This window comes from Scophthalmus maximus, chromosome 13 (assembly GCF_022379125.1).
Source record: "Scophthalmus maximus strain ysfricsl-2021 chromosome 13, ASM2237912v1, whole genome shotgun sequence".
NCBI lineage: Eukaryota > Metazoa > Chordata > Actinopteri > Pleuronectiformes > Scophthalmidae > Scophthalmus > Scophthalmus maximus.
Window position 1 is genome coordinate 15,298,551 of NC_061527.1, and position 20,164 is coordinate 15,318,714.

The 20,164-nt window shown below is 42.9% G+C and overlaps 2 protein-coding genes and 1 long non-coding RNA gene across 5 annotated transcripts; 1 reads left to right on the forward strand and 2 right to left on the reverse strand.

Annotated features, from left to right (window-relative positions):
• The first annotated feature begins 502 nt into the window (after window positions 1-502).
• Window positions 503-7,012, forward strand: mpnd (MPN domain containing). The gene is made up of 13 exons (XM_035646621.2): window positions 503-715; window positions 1,311-1,513; window positions 1,710-1,931; window positions 2,700-2,799; window positions 2,891-2,969; window positions 3,071-3,167; window positions 3,253-3,325; window positions 3,413-3,489; window positions 4,157-4,325; window positions 5,482-5,552; window positions 5,637-5,726; window positions 5,839-5,931; window positions 6,044-7,012. Exons 1-13 carry the CDS (start codon window positions 565-567, stop codon window positions 6,128-6,130), a joined length of 1,512 nt encoding a protein of 503 aa, XP_035502514.1. The 5' UTR covers window positions 503-564; the 3' UTR covers window positions 6,131-7,012.
• Window positions 3,915-6,012, reverse strand: LOC118317709. The gene is made up of 2 exons (XR_004795502.1): window positions 5,584-6,012; window positions 3,915-4,362 (listed from the first exon to the last, which is right to left on the reverse strand). It is a non-coding gene; the product is annotated as an uncharacterized LOC118317709 (long non-coding RNA).
• A 137-nt stretch (window positions 7,013-7,149) lies between the features above and the next one.
• On the reverse strand, window positions 7,150-19,979 carry sh3gl1b (SH3-domain GRB2-like 1b). 3 transcript variants are annotated; one of them, XM_035646622.2, is made up of 10 exons: window positions 19,588-19,979; window positions 14,454-14,522; window positions 13,697-13,769; window positions 13,468-13,611; window positions 13,219-13,352; window positions 12,885-13,043; window positions 11,888-11,991; window positions 11,574-11,707; window positions 10,940-10,987; window positions 7,150-9,745 (listed from the first exon to the last, which is right to left on the reverse strand). In XM_035646622.2, exons 1-10 carry the CDS (start codon window positions 19,630-19,632, stop codon window positions 9,552-9,554), a joined length of 1,104 nt encoding a protein of 367 aa, XP_035502515.1. In that variant the 5' UTR covers window positions 19,633-19,979; the 3' UTR covers window positions 7,150-9,551. The 3 variants fall into 3 exon arrangements, with proteins under 3 accessions (XP_035502515.1, XP_035502516.1, XP_035502517.1); XM_035646623.2 differs by lacking the exon at window positions 19,588-19,979 and adding an exon at window positions 19,166-19,553; XM_035646624.2 differs by lacking the exon at window positions 10,940-10,987 and having other exon boundaries at window positions 19,588-19,975.
• Between the last annotated feature and the right edge of the window lie 185 nt (window positions 19,980-20,164).

A 20,164-nucleotide genomic window follows, 5' to 3' on the forward strand; every position in this document is an offset into this window, starting at 1 on the left:
CTGCTGGGGGTCTGCTGCCCCCTGCCGGCTGCTTCCCACTGACACTGCCTGTCTTTGCAGATAATGAAGGAACATCCCGCCGTGGTGTGGTGAAGAAAAGCCCCAGTTTAACACGGTCTCGCGTGGGACAAGCTCGTAATTGAACACAACACGAACCACCGGCCTCAGGTTGTGTTGTAGTGTTTCCTACAGACACACACACACACACACACACGTCCTGGTCCTCAGGATGCACTTTTGTCTGCCTGTGAGCCAGAGCGGCGGGTTCACGGGGCGAGAGACACTTCATCTTTCCGGAGGGGAAACTCAGGCTTATCGCCACATCTCTAACATTTAAAAACATTGAATTCTTTTCAACACGAGCCCCCTCTTCTTACTCATGACCGTGTGGTGTTTGTAGAGCGAATGGACCGTGTGGACGGCGGCGGATAGACCCGGCGCGGCGCGGCGCGTCAGGCAAAACACAGGGGGAGAGTGACAAGGACGGAGGGAGCGAGAAAGAAAGGGGAGGGGAAGCAACACAACAAGGAAACTACACCGCGGAGCCTCGGACGCCTTCATTTTATGTTTTTGAATAATAGCCGGAGCGAGTGTGGCGAAGTGTGTGCGCGATCTGTCCGCTGCTCGACCCCGCGCCGCCTCGAGCGCCCCGGAAAAGGAGCAGCTTTTCTCCGAGTCGGGTTTAAAGGCGCCCGCGACGCGTTCACAGACATGGGTGAGAATACTGAAAGAGGCGTTTTTTAATTGTAATTGTGGGGGAATGAACCGATGGGGGGAGCAGGCCTCTGCGTGCGGAGAGCGCCGTGCCCTAATGGGAGGTGGAAACAAAGGGCAACCGCATAGCTTGGCTGTAAGTACTGTAAATAACCCATTCAGATTCTCTTTTCGGGTGTTTTGGCCCCTAGAGATTAATTTCACCATCACATGATGGCTATCATTTTAGCATGCAGCAATTATCAATGATGCTGCTGTGCTTCCATTACACTGGAGCTTCCACTGTCAAGTCAGTGTAATGGAAATGTCCCCTGATCCTGATTTACTGATGCATCTTTAATATTTACAGATGTTGAACTGGGGGTCAGGTGTTAATGTTTGTAATTTTGAAACCCCTGAGGCTGTTGAATGAGAAAACATCAATGTTAATGCATCATAACATGCCAAGAAGGACGCCTTTGTTTTCAACATCCACATCACACCCCCGTATCCCTGCAGCAGACCTGATGGCTGATCCCTGGTGTGTGGCTGTCTGTGTGTGTGTGTGTGTGTGTGTGTGTGTGTGTGTGTGTTTGTGTGTGTGTGTGTGTCCTCAGACTCAGAGCCACCCAGCTCTCCACAGGTGGTGGAGGACGGTGGAGAGGAGGATGAGGAGGAGCTGAGCGGCGGGGAGGAGGCGGACCTGCGCTCCAGCTCCGGCCGGGGCTCCCTGCTGACTCGGAGAGGCATCACCCTGAGGGTGCTGCTGAAGGACGGCCTGGTGGAGCCGGGGGACGGGGTGCTCGCCATCCACTACCTGGTAACAACACACACCACAGAAAGAATGTTGTAGTTTGTTATTTATGCAAACGTTGCATCCTGTGAGGCTGCACCCTGCTTTGCGTCTCTGATACACTGGCAACAAATTGCCCCAGGCGATTGCTTTAGACCACTAAACCCACATCGTACTGTACATGTGTTGTTTTCTCTTTACACGTCCGCTCTCTTCCCCTCAGGGTAAGAACTTCATCGGAGACCTGTTGAATGACGGCAAAATCCGATGGGTGGAGACGGGACAGATCTTCAACTCCCCCAGTGCCTGGGCGACACACTGCAAACGTCTGGTCAACCCGGCCAAGAAGTCCGGCTGTGGCTGGGCGTCTGTACGCTACCGGGGACAGAAGCTGGTCCAGTACAAAACCACCTGGCTGCACAAGTACCAGCCGAGCGCAGACATGGTGAGACGGCAACGAGGGAACAAATATCTGAAGACTAATACTGACATCAGAAGTAGTTTTTCTGCATTTGAGAGGTCGTAAATCGTGGCCCAGGTCCAGACCAACTGGTGCCTTCGTGAAACCTTTTTCTTGTTAATTTCTGTTCTAATAAAACGTGGCTCACTTGGGTTCAACTAAAGGACAATAGAGCTGAATGAAGATAAAGTCCATTAACTCTGTAGCACAGCCTCAGATGGTTCATCGTGTATCAGTACAGAGACTGGATATGCAGAGAGAAGAAGGGACGAGAAGAGGCGAAACAAAATAACTTTCTGATTTTTTGAAATAGGGGTGAAGAAAAAACTGTGAACTTGTGTCTCGTGTCTCGAAATCGTCTTATTTGGATGTTTTTTTTCTAGAATTTTAAGTTTTTTTAAGTGAAAAAAATCCAAACATTGATATTAAAGCGACATTTAAGAGATATATTTTTTCGCCTTTGCTCATTTAAAGTCATTCCTGCTTATGCTGGCTGAGAATTAAGAAAAATGTAACTTGAAAACAAAATATTATGGAAATATTCTTTCAGCAATCTCAGATTTTTCTTACATATTCCAAGACCAGGAGATGTTAAGGTCACAAGTTTCAACCAAAGTAACACGGTTAGAGGGAGAGCTTTGCAATGATCTTGTGACGCCTGTCTAATTCTCTTCACACTGTTTGTCAGTATGAAAGAATCAACACGATCCTGAGCCATATGACGTGTTTATATTAATTTACTTGTGATGTTAGAGCCTGGTGAGTGAGGAGGATGACGACGAGGATGAAGAGGAAGGCAAGACAGCTGTGCAAGCAGATGAGAAGAACAAGAACGCCAAACCTGGATTGAACGGTACGATCCAGGTCTTCTCTTCTTTGTGTTTCGTAGGTGTGTGGTTTCAAACAAGATGAAGAAGGAGCTGTCTCATCCTTTTCTTTTACAGATGTCATGGTTTCACGAAGAACTGACAGAGAGAGAATTCCTGTCAGATACTGCACCTTGGGCACCAGGGATGCTGCCAGGTACAGTACTTCCTTATTCCAACGGATCAGTGATCTCTTTGTGTGCCCATCGTTTTGTGCACGAGGTGAACTTTTAACACCGACCTGTGTCTGACCCTCAGAGATCCACACACACTAGTGGAGCTGTCGGCCTTCTCGGCCATCAACAGATTTCAGCCTTTCAATGTGGCCGTGTCCAGTAACGTGCTGCTGCTAATGGTGAGCGACGGTCGCAGCTGAATCAGGATAATGGAACACTGCTGAACATTTCAAGCATGTTTACCAGCTTTTTGTCCTTTTGTAGGACTTTCACTGTCACCTGACCACCAGCGAGGTGGTGGGATACCTCGGAGGACGGTGGGATACTAATACACAGCGTGAGTAGAGAGAGGAAAGTGACAGTAGATTAAAATGCAGCTGTCCTCCTCACCAGCGTGTTTCTCTTTATGTCTGCTTTATTTCAGTGCTGACAGTCTTAAGGGCTTTCCCTTGTCGGACCAGGCTGGCGGACAGAGACGCTGCTTCTGCCGTTGAGGAAGAGGTACAGTGACACATGGACAGGGACTCAGTCTTCTGCACTAACATCATGAAGGCGAATGGCTGCCATTTCAAAAATTCACAATCTCTTCGTGTGTGCCAGGACAGTTCAACTGGCAGCACTTGTCACTGTGTATCTCTCCTTCCAAAAAGCCAGAAACCAAAGGACCGACTCTTGAACAGACAAATAAAAATTGGGACAGCTGCCCACCCGCACTTGAAATTAAACACTAGTGAAGTAATGTGATCCATTTTATTTTCATAGCTTTATGGAGTTTGTTTCATCCACAGCTTTTGGTGGGACTGTTCTCTGGCACATATAGATAAATGTGAAATCCTAAAACTGTGTCGTTCCCCTTTGGTTCGGTGCACTGATATTATGTGAATGAAAATTCACCAGTGTACAGAAAAATACAAAAAAAGCCAAACTGCACCTGTGCCAAAATATAGGCTACGAGTTTTAATTCATGATTCTCTCCAGATTTGTAAAATACAATCCAAACAATCCGAATAATCCATTTTTAAATCATCACTGAGGCTCTCCTGTGAACCAGTAGTCCCCGAACGAACTACCGTCTTAGTGTATTAACTTAATGTGAATGTGAAGTAAAGCATGTCTCCCACTTTTCTTTTTTAAAGTTCAGTGTATTGTCACGTTTACTCTCGTCCAGATCTGCCAGAACCTGTTCATGCGCGGGCTGTCGTTGGTGGGCTGGTACCACAGTCACCCGCGAGGTCCGGCTCTGCCGTCGCTGCAGGACATCGACTCCCAGATGGACCATCAGCTGAGGCTGCAGGGCTCAAACAACGGCTTCCAGCCCTGTCTGGGCATCATTTGTGGTCAGTGTGGGACTTTAGACTGCTGGGGCCGCTTCCACTATGAAAACAGTCACACGGTGGCACTTAATCACTGCCATGCGGGGAAGTTAAATAGTATTGAGTTGTGTCACTGAAGTAATACGATATATATCTTACACAGCAGGAGATTTTGTGTCTATCTACAGTATAAGCAGAGTAATGTACTACAGTACCCACAAGTTACAATAAGAATGGCATAAGGTATTGGGGAAAAGTATAGATGATAATAATAATGAAAATAATAACACAATTTATTTATATAGCACCTTTCAAAATACAGTCACAAGGTGCTTTACAAGTTAAAAATTAACACTTGAAAGCAGTTTGAAGATCACACACAACATTAGATATTTGGGCAGAAATATGAGGGTAAAAATGTTACTGGTGAGAAAATAATTTAAACAAAATATAAAGCATTCTAAAATTATTAAAATATCATTAGGATCAGAGCGAGGATTTAAAAAATAAAATAAAAAGTACTTTAAGGTTAAAGGTGAATTCAGACCCAAAGACCTTGAGGTTTAAAAGAGGATAAGAAACTCGCCGGCATTGTGGACTAAAGACCTTCGCTCAGGTCACCACTGGTCACGTACAGTATGGTATCAAAAAAATCTGAAGTGTACTTGGGTGCAAGTCCAGAGCGGGCCCAGAAAGTCAACAGTAAAACCTTCACCTCAATGAAGAGAAGCTGAAAATGGGTGTAATCGTCGTAGTCCGCCGTACAAACTGCAGCATAAACAAAAGACTTGCAGTATTTTTGCCAGTCGTCAATTCAGTTACAAAACCTCTGTGTTCCATTGTTTCTCGGTTGTTGATTTTAACCTTGTAAATGTTTATTTTTTTTATTTTTTACTGCACAATTAATGTTTGTAATAGAATAAGGCAAAAAGTGAGGTCGTTTGTGATTGCGAACTATTGAGTACCTTCAGGCTCATGTCCACTCAGTAAATTGTTATAGAAATCTTAAAGGGACATTTACTGCAGTTTCTAAAACAGCAGCAGCTTTTATTTCCAATGTTTGCCCTGGCATGTGAAGGCATCATCACCATCATGACAGTAGGTTGTCTGGTCTAAACCTTGGCTTTCAGATCACCAGGCTGGTTTGACACTGCGCTTATTTTTGTCCGTTCTTTCACAGGACCATATTATCATGGCAATCAAGGTGTGGCCTCCACTATAACTCCATTCTGGGTTGTACCACCACCAGAGGTACAGACAAAACAGAATTCAAATTACAAACCTTCTGTTTTCATATCTTCTAAGTTTTCATATCTTCTACGCTCCTCCCCGCAGCAACGGCCCAATGACCACGGCATCCCAGTGGCTGTAGAGGTCACCTACGTACAGGACAACTTCCTTACCAGCGATGTCCTTAACGAGATGGTACTGACAATGCAGCTTCAGACCTGTGAAAATACAGAAGAGAAATCGAGATGTGTGTAATGGTTTGTATGAATCCTATTAATTTGTTTAAAAAATGTTTTTTCCCCCGAAGATGCTGCTGGTCGACTACTACAGGGCCGCTCCCGACCTCGTCCAGTTCAGCCAGTACTGGTGTCCTGATACGACCATGCTGGACAAGATAAAGGTGGGATGATTGATTTGTATTATTTCATTTTCATAACTACATACATTTCAACTTTTGTCTGGGCTCCTCAAGCCCCCTCCAGCTGACCTGACTTGTGCGTCGCCTTCCTCAGGGCTCTCTGAGTTGCCATGCCCCCAAAGACCAGGCCTACTCTCAGATCTTGGAGCATGTCTACAGCCAGCTGGGCAACCTGCACTGAGCGGAGCTGCTCTGCGTGTGTGTACGTGGCTTCTCTCCAATCTCAAGTTGTTCCAATTTCAAACACCCCTCCTGTGCAGAAAACCCAGGTTTCTGGTGCTTTAAAAACATGTAGATGCCTTGAAATCTCTCACGCTTGATTTGATGGAGCGCTGTCGCAGGTTGTCGTGTCACTGACGGTGCTAAAGCTGTGATACGAGTCACTCCAGGACTGTGTATTTATGGAGAAAAGATACACAACACAGGATTAGACAACAGGAGACTAATGAGTGTTCCAAAAGAAAGCTTTGCTAAATGGAACTGTTCCATGGACCTGACATCAGCCCACAGATGACTGCTGGCCTCTTACCTTTTACACATGATGGACCTATGTGCCTACCTGTGCCAGTTTCTTGCAGTGTGAGCAGATATTTTCAAATATGTACGATATAAACTTGTTGTAATTGCCTTTATAGACTATACCTGGGACGGTGATTAGGGGGGGAAACGTGTAAGAACGTTGTAGTGACCTAAACCTTACTCTGCATTTGGTTTTGTAAATGTTTGTGTTCCTCAAGTCAAATCAAGTTTTCTTTTATGAACCTGTGTTTTGTAAATGTTTGTGTTCCTCAATTCAAATCAAGTTTTCTTTTATGAACCTGTGTGTGTGTGTGTGTGTGTGTGTGTGTGTGTGAGAGTTGCGTTGTGAATGTGCTCCTCTACTGTCTTCCTGTCAGGTGACCCAAGAGACTAAAGTCCTGTTGTTAGGACTACTACTTGCTTCCTCTTTACCTGTACTGTATTTATTACTAACTGTGGACTGTGTGACGTAAATGTGTGAAGACTTATGCCTTAAGCCTGCTGATTGATTATCCACAAAGCATTAAAAATATACACACTGGAAGTATGTTAGTTACTAATTGCTTGCATTTGTTTGAAGAATATATCTGTACTCTTTCATTTATCAAGTTCTCCCGCTCTACTGCATGAAATACATTTTCAAAGCCAGGAACTCACCGTTGATCAAATACAACAATAACACCTTTTTCCCCTTTTTTATTTATAGTAAGAATGGGGGTAGGGGAAGAGACAGAGGCTCGTACAAACACTTTGATAATAAAAAGACAAAATATTGCGGTTAAATTCTGTACTCATACACATAAAAGTAAAAAGGCAACTTAAATCTAAGACGTACATTTACAAGGTGTAACATAGGACTACATGCAAAGATTAATTTAAAATGTTTTAAGGTCTTGTTTATAAAAAATAATACTATCGAGAGCCCGAGTGATTTTATGCTGTTCATTTAAGACTGATTAAACAAATGTATAGCCCTTTAAAAACACAAAGAAACCAGAGGGACTTTTTTTTTTTTCACACATGGATTAAATTCTACATAAAAGCAGCTTCCTCTGGTGGTTTGTTGATAAACCTCACATTATCCAAATACATGTTCAGGAAGCTGCTGTAGTGTCAGAAATGTGCACACGCATCTCATCTTTACACAGGAAAAGTGCCAATGGCAACAATAAAAACTTAAAGTAGAAAAAAGAAAAAGAAACCATTGTTTTTAAGTAGCTAGGTTAGGTTTTGGTTGCTGTATTAGTCGCTGTACTTTCCCTCCTTTCTTTTCCAAAGGCACTCAAACACAGTTAACAGGGACTTTTTTATTACAGTGTGATCCAGACAGCACCTCCCACAGTCCTTTAACTTTGCCCTGAACTTGATACAAGCATTGAAATGAAGTAGGATCAGAGATGTAAACATATAGGACCAAACTCAGGAGTGAAGGACAAACACACAAAGCAGTCGGGGAATGTAGCAGAAAGAGACTGCGGACAGTGAAGTAGGACTTGTTATTCATCAAAACTCCCCCTGAAAAGAATCAGACTCTCAACACGTGTTTTGGTGAGGATTCATGTTTGGTAAAAGGGGTTCTCCAAATTATTCCAATCCTCCAACCCCCCCCACCCTTGATGTTTTCCCTTTCACTCCAGGTCTTTCCCTCATACTGTACAGTTTTTATGCTGCATTAGACTCCGGCTGCAGGTTTGTGGAAGGTGGCTCGATCCAAAACAACAAACCTCCCTCGTCTTCACAGATTTCACTACATCAGCCCATTACACAAACACCGTGATCAGAGTAACGTGGTCAGACTCGAAGCAGAAATGAGTTTCACATTCTCAAATACATGAGAGACAGACAGAGACAGTGGGACAGTGGGTTAAGTATATGAGAGACGAAGTCGCTGCCAGCAGCGTCGTCTGCTCAGGCATCACATGGAGTAAACAGGCGCCTTCAAATTGGATGTGAAAAAGTCTTGGACAATAAGGTAAAGGGCTCAATACGATAAGACAAACAGGCCCGACACTAAATGAATATATGGCTGTTTCAGAACATCTATGTGCACTTTTTTTTTTTGGCTCCATTGTTTCTATTGGACAGACAAGCAGACTAATCTACCAGTGCTTCTAGACACGCCTTGAGTGACGAAAAAAGGTGCAATGTCTGCATTTAACTTTGGGTCTTTGTATAATGGCGGAGTGAGTCTGTCACACACACATCAATCTCATCTGAGGACCAAGGTGCAGGTACATATTCTCACATATTCATTAAGCTGTTCTACACTTTAAAAACAAACTGCTGTAGTGAGCGGAAACTATATCAATCAAATACTGAAATGATAACAAAAAAATGAAGCCACTGGTGTGTTGTGAAGCTAAAGTCAACGGACCTAAATCCCAAATCTGAGAGACATTTTCACTCGTCTTTCTCATTAAAATTGTGACACGGTAATCCTTTTTTTTTTCAAGACGCTACTAAATCTACATTTCTGTTTCTGTGTAGTTCCATTTCAGTTCAGGTAGAAGTAATTCTCAGTCACACCAACAGGAGGCGTCACGAGCTGCGGGCCAGTCCTTGTAAAGGGACTCAAAGTTTCAGTTTTGAAATGAGTATGACATTGAGTCCGGTTACATGATTTTACTGAGAGGTTTGAGTCGGCCTCTCTAGCCTGAAAACTGACTGGTGGAAAACCGCCGACCAACCTGCTGTTTAAACCGACTGCAGAGGATCATGTGAATGCATCATTCCAGTCATCTTAATCAGATTTAATACAATTCTTTTTACTATTTCTGTAATTTATGGTTAAAGAAAAAAATATTGCTTGCATTTCATCAGTTTGTTACTAAAGAAATGTTTTCTGACTGACAGGTAACAACGTTTTGTGTCCATCTCAGTGTCAATCCTTTTACCTTTGGATGGAATAGGTTGATATTCTGGTGTGGACTTTGAAATCCCCCAAACCACTCTGCGAGGATGACGCTGGAGCCGAAGTTGAAAATTAATCTTCTGCGGACCGTTCCCTGGCTCCACTCACTTCCCTCGTCACAATTCCCACTAACTTCTCCTCTCCGTCAGTCTCCTCTCTTGCTCTCTTTGTATTAATGAGGCAACGGAACAAGGACCTCAACGTAGTTGAGAGGGAAGAATCCCGACTGGCCGCTCAGCATGCCCTCGTACCAGTTTTCGTCGATCTGATTGGTCAGGGTGATGATGTCGCCTTCGCGGAAGCCCAGCTCCCCCTCGTTCTCCGGATCAAAGTCGTATAGCGCCTTACAGCTCGGCTGCTCCGGCACTGAAAGGTCACAGGCGAGGAGAGAAAAGATGAAGATGATGCAAAGACAAAAAGGCAGAAAAACAAAAATTCAAAAAATTCTGGATACACTCATGCAGTGAAGGTTTCAGAAAATGTTAGGCATATAATCTACTCTTTACTGTAGTTCACACTTGAACAAAAATTATGTAAGTAAGACATTAGTAAAGCCAGATCAACTACAACACGCTGACAGACTTTATAGTTGAACAAAATCCACAGTATCCAATGACAGCAGGTCTGTGTGTGACTGATCTCCCAGCTTCCGTCTTTTCTTCTATCTGCTCCTCTGTGACTTCACATAGATCAGCAGAGCAGAATGAGGCTCCACACACGGACAAACTGGCCTTTTTGTCGCCAAACAATTTTCTCTTTGTGTCGAGTCCACCCCACAGACTGCTGGGTAGGCCAGAGGAGGGAGAAAGTGTTGGTCTCCTATTATCTGTATTTCACTCCCTACAATGTTCATTTATAAGGCCAGAAAAAGTTTTGTTAACAATAAAGGTAATAAATCAGTTTGTTTAATAAAACAGATCAATTTATTCCATGTGCACATCGTGACACGATGTGACAAGGTGTGATTGAACAGAATGAATGTTGCATTCACCTGACATTATCTTTTAAAAGGCCTAGATTTAAGGGCGCAATTCTTTTCTTTGAGGTCATATTCATATAAATTTGCACAATTTCCATCTATAACGCTACTGCTAATTCTTAAAGAAGTGTTAATTCCTCCACCTCCCAACATGAGCAGTTAATGATAACTAAGGGTCAATTAGTGAGCATATTTTCTAACAATATACTGATTGTGCCAATATAAAGTCAATATTGTAATAAGACTTTTATTGCATAAATTTAAGAGCAGTCTCCCCTCAACGTAAAACTCTCCTATTTTCAGTATATAATATATAATGAATAAATAGAATCCTGATGTGTTAAATAAGCACATGTTAAGATAAAGGTCATTAAAGAGCTGTTAATACTTGAGAAAGTCAGGTTGCAGTTGCTACAGGATGTGGACTTCATACAAAGCCACACAACGCTGGGTAACTGCACATGCACAGTACACAATCAATTAGGTTTCCACCAGGAGCTGCACAAACACAGGAGCCACTTCAATACGACAACTGAAACTGTGACTCTAAAAAAAACAAACCCACACAATCTGTGACTCACACAATCTTGGTTTCCGAAAGGACAATCTGGCCGAGTGAAAAGACTGCTCTGATGATGTCACGGGAAAGAGGAACAAGGTCAGTTGGAGAAAGGCCATTGAGATGACAGGACCGGACACACACTAACCCCCTCCCCCGCACACAGACACACACACATCCATTTTCTCATGGTCAGTGTGTGTATGTGAGAGTCAAACATTCAGTTCGAGCCAGCAGTTAAAAAGCCTCAAGCTGGGGAAAGAAAAACAACCAAATGCAAAATGAATGTTTGATGTATTTCTGCTCAGTGGTTCTGACAGGCTGCAGGTCTTAAATAATCATATTGGCGATGGGGGGATTTTTTTCCCTCAATTTAGTTTCTGTCAGATTTATAAGGCTGCAGGAATGCTACTTTGGCTTGGTGCAACGCACGCACATGCGTGCGTAGATAGAGAGAAGAGTTTTCGTTCTTCTTTTGTTTTGTTGGTGCCAACTGTACAGTCAGCCACTTCCTCATTTTAGCATTAATGTTAAGTTTAAATTGACTTTAAAGTTTGTATTTGGTAAAAAAAAAAAAAAAGAAAAAAAAAAAGACAAGATGTTGATATTGATCCTCATTTAAGTTCTTTTCTTAGACCCCATCCATTTTTTCTTACCAGAGTTACATGAAGGTGGAGGAGCCATTGAGGTTGAGTATCCACCGTTTGAATGATTGTCATCTCCGAAGTCAAAGATGGGTTTGGGTTTGGGTGTGTATTCACGTCTTGGGCGAGACTGAGCCTCGCTCATCCTGCCAAAATAGATAAATGGATGCGAAGAGTCTTACATTCTCAAATATTTACAACAAATACAAACTAAATCTGGAGTTCCTGAGACTGAACAAGACTCGAAAAGCACCAAGCAATAAGCTGGACAGTGTGGTGCACTGTAGAGTATGTTGGTATTTGTGTGTCAGTTTTTATTACTGCACCTGTCTCTGAGTTTGTCGGAGAGCTCCTCCAGCACCTGCACGGCCTGTCGGTGGTACTGCAGCTGGGACTCCACCAGGGACGTGAGGTGGCTCACCTGCTCGATCTACACATGCACAGATCACATTTGTAAGACAATCAAATCATTGCTTAAGTTACTGTATTTTACTGTATTACCAATTTCAAAGTAGTAGCATCTCCATATTCTGGACGGTAAAAAATACATTATATACTTGACCCAGTGACATGATGTGGACATTCACTGCACCTTTAAGAGAAATTATCCTGAAGTTCAGGTGTAATAAATAATGTATGCGTTTGTTAGACAAAATCATAGCTCACTCAAGTCAGCTTAGCTTTTTTCTCAATAAATTCAACTTCATCTCAAGATAATAAGTAGATCTTATATTAGGACAATTTATTCTTAAACTAGAGCTGTAACTGTTGAAACCAAACATTGATTAAATGTTCTACCTGTTCAACTACAGCTATTTAAAGTATGTTTATCTGCAGTGCCAGTGTTATTTGTGTTTCATCGATCTTGTGTAACTGTACAGTAGCTGTGTGTTTGTCCTGTGGGTGTGCGTTGGGCAGCAGCCTTCCACAGCAAGAGTGAAACTCAGGCAAACTCCACAGTGAAGCAAGTGAATTATATAATCTGGTGATTACTAGAACAAGAAGGCTAGGGCTTAAAATAGCTGTCCTTTAAAAATGTTCTCTGTTAATATCTACATATTAGGGATAGGATTATGTTTTTCCATTTGATTTGATTTCTAATATATATTGCACGAAGAACTTCAGAATCAGCACCTTTGGGCCGTCTGAGGCATGTATATTTTCTTTTTCCACCATCTTCAAAGTGGGTACATTTCATCAATGTCACTATGTTAAGTATAACTAACTATCCCAATACATCTGGGGATATTTTAAAGGGACTGGTCTTCGAATGACGCCCCAGAGAACAAACACTACACTGAGCAATAAGAAATGCGTGCTCACATCCGTCTCCAGCAGGTTGTACATGCTGGTCTCAGCCACTTCCTTCGACTCATGAAACTTCTCCAGGGCCTGTCGAACCTCCTCGTCTGGGATCTTGCCCTGGCGCTTTTTCTTGTAGTCATAGTCCAGGCGACGGCCTTCGAGCTTCTTGAGGTGGTGCTGAAGGAGAAAGAGCCATAGTCAGTTTGATGGTGATCAATGTCTTGCATGAACTAAACATTTGAAGGAATGATAACAGAGGGTTTGTCGGGTATCTTTTAATATTGCACCATGGGAGGGTTTAATCAACAAAACGTGTTTATTTTCCCATCATAAAACAGGTCGTGTCAGATACCTGTATCTCTCTGAAGTCTTTGTCACAGAGTCCTTGCAACGGATCAATGAAGTTCTGCTTGACGTCGATGTCTAGAGAGTCTTTGACTTCTGCCAATCTCTTCATGGTCTCTCCTGCATCTACTAATGCTCCGCCTGAACCACACAGACAAAGACTAAAGGCTCAGTGACATTACTAGAGAACATTTACAGTTTAAAGTATCTATAGTAATTATAGCACCACCGGACCACATATACAGAAACATCTTACCAAAGTTTGTTTCCTCTCCCAGATCCCGTCCATACTTGGACATACACTCCCCTAGCAGTCCCTCTGCCTGAGGATAGCCAGGGTTCTTCACCTGACCACGGATCTTAGACATGGTGTTCAACATGGACAGTTTGGCCCGAGATGCTGGAGGAGAAGAGTTGAAAACAAGTGTTTGTCACAAAGTCTTCACAATTTAAAAGACATGCATGTGAACAGATGATGTTCTCACCTGGGTTGGGTTGAAGGTACTCTGATGTTTTGGAGATGACCTCCACTACTGCTCTACTGGTCACATCTACTTTCTACAAAACACAAGAAGCAGACATTCACAACAGAGCTACTGTTAACACACAACTAAAAAAAATAGTGACAGGCTAAGGGAGTATTCTGTTAAAGCATCACTGGAATGCGTTCAGAGGTTAATGCATACACTTTCAAGGTATTTTAAAAAATAAACCTCAGTAGTTGTTTTAATTCATAACTAGTTTAGATACAATATATTACGGTAACATGCACTTTTAAACTTGGTTTTAAATCATATTAGAAGACTAATTTGATGGCGCGTCCATGATAACAACGGTTTAGCTCAAAACTGGTGGAAATGCAGGCCGCTCGGCCAGACGGCACACCATTTCAAATAACCCTGAATGGAACCGGTTCATGGACCAGTTCCCTGTTGGTGGAAAAGCGCTTTAAGAGACTAGGTGCTGGGACCAGTGAATTATGTGCTTTAGAAAGGCCATGAACAGTGTATCAAGTGTTATCGATTGATTTTCTCCTGCTCAACTAAACAATTAAGTCAAGGATCATGTTGGCCCCACTTCTAAACTTTTCAGGTATTTTTAAAGGGGATAAATTTGAATGTAAAGAAATTACTTCTCAGAGGTCAGAAAATGTCCTTAACCTACAGATGAGATGACACTTTAAAAAAGGCCTTTAATTAAAGAGGTTTCTTTTTTAAGACCAGAGTAAGACGCCTCTCTTACCCGTTCCAAATCTTTGAAGTCATCATCTAGTTTAGTTCCTTCTGCTCCTCCAACTTTCTCACTTACCATCTAGAGGGAGAGAGAGAGACAGGGTGACAGAGGAAAGGTTGAGAGAGACGAGTGAAAGTGAATTAATGCTCCTAATAAGGTTATGATTTGAGATGGAAACAAGCCTAAGCTGATATCTAATTTACACACTCACATGTTTGCTCTGTGTAGAACATACAACAATAAACATGTGTTAAAAATGCCCTTGTGTCATATCATACCAGTTAGAATAACAAGTAACACAAGGAATTAAAAAAAGAACAACAACGCTGCAATACACAATTTCTTTGGTTTACACTTATCAGGATGTAGAAATGCTGGACCAGCAAACTCAGTCGTTTCTATCTCAGTAAAGACAATATGCTACAACTTAGACTAGACTGAAATATGTTGATTGAAAGCACATGTAGTTCCAAGTAAGATCTCTCAGCATGTTTTTAGGCCCCAGGAAAAAAAAAGCCCAAGAAATTGAAAACAGTCCCTTTCCTCTTCATGTACAGTATACGTACTGTTGTACATACTAAGGATTGTGTGTGTGTGTGTGTGTGTGTGCTTTTTTGGAGACAGAAGTCAACAACAGAGAACTGTAAATTAAATGAAACTGTTATTCTGACTTTCCAATGAGATTGTGCTGCGGTGCCAAGTAAAGATAATTCAAATCTTGACTGCTGTGTCCATGAACTACATGGTTTCTTGTCTTAGTTTCTCCAAGTGCAATGGGCAGAAAAACAATTCCCAGCCAATGAAACCACTAAGGTAGTAAAACTCACACACAACAACAGACCGTGGTTGGAGGGTAATTTGTAGACCTATTCTACACAGACAAAAGCAAAACCACACTGAAACATCTGGGCCGGTTAGTGCCAATGATTCCATTCACAATGACTCACTACACCTTTGTAAAAAAACAGCATAGGCATGTACCATTGGCTCAACACTGACACCTTTGCAGATCATTGTTGATCATTAACAATTATTTAGACAAATCAGACACATCCAGTCCTTGGTTAAAAGATTTAAGCAGACTTGAAAGGTTTACATGCTCTAATGTTCAGTAAACAAACACATTTGTTTCCTCATACTTTCAATTTCCTGCAGCTCCTCTTTCCAGCCTCTATCTGAAACGCCGCTTGGTGTAGTCTCTTTCAACTTTGCAGAACTTAAAAAATGACCTATATAACACACGAGATGAAAGGGAATAACTGAAAAAGCATAATATATCTCCGTTAAGATACTATTTTTCTCCCCTTTCTTTTCCTTAGACAAATTAACTCCTCTGTGATTGATCAACAGCCAGCATGAGTCAATTCCTGCATGACTCACAACTACTGTTGGTGGCCATTTTAAATGATTTACTGGAATCAGAGTTACTGGATCTGACGGAGATGTTTATTTGTTTGATTCATTATTCAAGCGTTTGTTTATCTATGTATCCATCAGTCAGTGATTCTTTCATAACAAATAGAAAATGAAATACATCAAGGTTACTCGTCCACCTCAGCAGGTGACTTGTTTGTTTATGTATTAAAAAGGGACAATGCACATTATTCGACATGAAGAGTCCAAGATGTAAATGTGGCAGATTTAGCCAGGCAGGCTTGTTTTTCATCTGCAGTCTTCTTCACTGTCTAGAATCAGTATCTCCTAGTTGTATTGCTGAATCTCTGCTGTATGCAGACAGCACATGACAGGGGGCCCCGGGGGATTCAGGTCACAAGTGAAAATATAGTCGCAACTCTCAGCCTACTCAGTGTTTGGCTCAGTATGTCCAAGTAAAGTTAAGACTGCACAGTCTGCAGTCCTAAATGTTTGGTACCGTATTTTACCTTAGCTGTCACACTTACCAACCTTACAAGACTTCTGGTGAACGGCAATTTATTTAATTCATGATGGGGTGTCTTCTTTCAAATACTTTGAGTATTTTCAGATTTTTCGGAAGTAGAAAACTGTACTATCAGAATTATCTGTTCGCCACTAAACACACATCAAGGTGTCAAACCCGTGTAATATTATATGTACGTGCAAACAGGCTCAAAGGAGTGGAGCCCAAAAACATACACAAGGAGGTTATCGTTGGGAAGTTTTGGTATAAACAACACACAGAGCTACACAGAGGGATCAGTCTAAAACAAGTATCCTTTTCGTGTTTAAGTGGTAGTGCACCAACACAAAGCATAGGTAAAGCTTTTGTTTGGCTTTAGATGACGTGAGATTTCATGGCCCTGAAGAAGATTGTCTGAAAACTGAGTAGCAAGATAAAGAGGGAAAGTAGCATCTTGATGTAGATATACATTGTTTTAACGTGATATGTGAAACTTATGGATATTGTGGAAGAAACTGAATTGAAAGAGTAAAAAGAAAACATGTTTTTAGGAACAGCTTTCTAACAAAAATTCTTGGTACAAAAAAACGGAACTGCAAACTAGGTCAAACTTTCAAAAGAAAGCTGTGTCGCCGTAGTGCAGTTTAGAAGCCTTCCTGCTTATATTTTATAATTTCTTCCTCCATTTCATCTTGCATTTAAAATTCAAACTCAAACTCCGTCTAGGTTTTGTCCAGTAAATCAGTAAGCCTCCAATGATCACCCTTTAAACACACAGGAGCCAAAAACTTATCAGCACTAGAGGTGAGCGATATGGACAAAATAAAGTTATCCACGATGGCATACGTAAATATGTATCATGATATATAATTGCATTTTCTTAAAGTCGTGTGTGGAATTGTTGAAACTGGATATAACAGAAAGGAACTCTTGTATATGGCTAAACCAGAGAGCTAAACACCTGACAAAATCAAAGCACTATATCACAGTGATGTAAAGTCGATTGATTAAAACGCATTGATTTTAAAATACAATGCTGTTCAACTCAGTGAATTGCAACATCAATCACAAAAAGGTCTACTACTCCCAGATACATGTATGGGATGGATGTCATAAACACTTGGAGAGTTACACATCTCACAGTAGATAGAATCAAATTGCTTCTCCTTGTTCTTAACTGACCCAATTAGCTGCACCAGTTATAATCCGCCTGCTGCTTCGAACCGAAATGCCTTCATCCTTTCACCTGCACCTGTGTTATGACTTGATCTCGATCAAGAGTAATACAACCACAATGGGGATTATATTGAAGACTGATTATTATTCCGATAAACTGGCTTAGTCCTCATTGAAGTCTGCGATAAACTCTTATCTACTTTTTATCAACATATCCATGAAATAATCTCTCCTGATTTAACTCTGTGTTAACCCCCGATATGTTGTGTTCATGTTTGGAAGAGGCTTGAGCAATGGTTCTAAACTTACGCTTTGGTCCAACAAAATGTATAAAGGAAATAAATAACATAAGCATTTTTGTATGTTATATGTCCCTATGAATATGTAGATTTGATGCTTCTACCGTTAACGTTAAAAGGTTAAAAAGAGAGTTTAAAAAATAGCCACTAGGTATCAGAGTTTTAATATGGCTTCTCAGAATTGATGACTGTGTAAAAATGAACTAAAGCAGCTGCTCAGTGAGAACCACAGATATAATCTCATGAGTTTGACTTTTGCTTCACGTCAGCTGGTGAATTGCATCAGTCGTCCATTACAATCTAGCAACAGACAATGTTTTGACTATAATATTCTAGTGTCCTTCCATCTAACCATAACTTTATTTATTCATAGTTCTAAATGGAAACAAATGACCTTGATAAACTGCACGATTATTCTTAAATAGCCAACTGGATACTGTCCAAATCTGTCATCTCTATTCAGGACGGCCGCCCTTTCCTCCTGTCACACCTAAAACCTCAATAAGTGTCATTTTGTTGGAGACATTTCAGGGTTCTTTTTTCTGAGGAGCAAGCCTCAGAAAAGGACATGATAAAAAGAGAGAAAAACAAGGAACACGTGAGCTACAAGGCACAGATACAATTTCCACAGCCAACTTCCTGCATGCCTCCAGTGTAGAAAATCTGAGCTATGTTGTCAAGTGTTATTGACTCTCGTGGAGTTTTGGCAAGAAAAGCAGCTGCATTGCAGTCAAATGAAACAAGGGGGAGACCAGACTCCTCTCCTCCTCCTCCTCCTCCTCATCGTTCCTCAGGGACGATGAGGAGGAGGAGGAGGAGGAGGAGAGGAGTCTGCCTCAGGGACGATGAGGAGGAGGAGGAGGAGGAGGAGACCAGACTCCTCTCCTCCTCCTCCTCCTCCTCATCGTTCCTCAGGGACGATGAGGAGGAGAAGGAGGAGGAGAGGAGTCTGCCTCAGGGACGATGAGGAGGAGGAGGAGGAGGAGGAGACCAGACTCCTCTCCTCCTCCTCCTCCTCGTTCCTCAAAATTGTTGTTCATGTTCTTTCCTCACAACCAAAACCAGCGGGGGAGCTGAGTCTGTTCCTGACAGGAAGCCGGGGCAGAAACCAAATGTCTTTCCTGCTTAGATCAGCAGGGGTAGGAAGGGGGGAGAGAAAAACCAAAGGAAATCTTTTTCTGACCGTCCCCACCCACGACAGAAGGAGCTGACTTTGAATTAAAAACAGGGATGTTTCTCCCACCTCCACGAGAATCAGTGACATGTCTAAAGCACGGGTCGTTCCCTCTGTTCCATGTCGATGTGACTCACTTGACCAAGACGAACACTGACAGCACACAGGCGACTTCAGGGAAACCACAACTCACTTCTAACTGTTGCACTTTACATCCTGGCTCCGTTCAGTCACACGTCCCCCTCCTGCGAGCCACCCAGCAGGAGGGCCCCTGGGCCACAGGGAGCCAACTGACTGTGCAGCAAACAAATCTGAATCGATGCAAGTTAACACGCGAGCACGACGACGTCCAATGCAAACATACTGCTGTTGCAGCCCGATGACCGGACGCCACCGCAATCGAACTCAGGTCAGCGTCGAGGTACACGTCGTCTGCCGGCGGAGGGACACGGAGTGACGACCCGAGCCTCACCCCGACACCGGCCGCACTAACAGTTAGCTTCGCGTGCTAGCCGGGGCTAGCCGCTAACGGTCCGTGACAGTTGCTAGCTTGAAGGAAGGAAAGAAAAAAAGAAGAGGAAAAGTTGTTGGGTTGTTTTTTTTTTTTTTGCAAACCTGGCTGGCTTTATAGAACTGCTTCTTCAAGCCCGCCACCGACATCTTGAGCCCCGGGACTCGCTTCGGCCTCCGACGCACTTGTAAGTAGGTCACGGAGGAGCCGCGGTGAGCGGGGCACGGAGTCAGACGAGGGGACCAGCGCAGGAGTGTCTGGGAGGAACCATAGGAGCGCGCAGCCGTCACTCCGGGTCGGGACACGCCAACTGACCGCGTCCGCGTCGAGGGAGCGTCTCCCCACTGTCACCGAGGGGACCGGGGCAAAACCCTCCAACAAAGGAGTCTCCTGAACAGGCAACACGCGCGCACACAGGCAGGCAGGCCCGGGACACTGGCACGTTACACAGAGCAGCAGAATCTACACCAGCCACTTTGAGAGAGAGAGAGAGAGAGAGAGACAGAGAGAGAGAGAGAGAGAGAGAGAGAGACAGAGAGAGAGACAGAGAGAGAGAGAGAGAGACAGAGAGAGAGAGAGAGAAAAAAAAGAAAAAAAAAGTTTCTCAGAGTTCACGCGTCAGATTGTGTAGGATTGGTGCACAGCGCCCCCTGCTGTGTGTAGCGGGTACAGCACCACGCG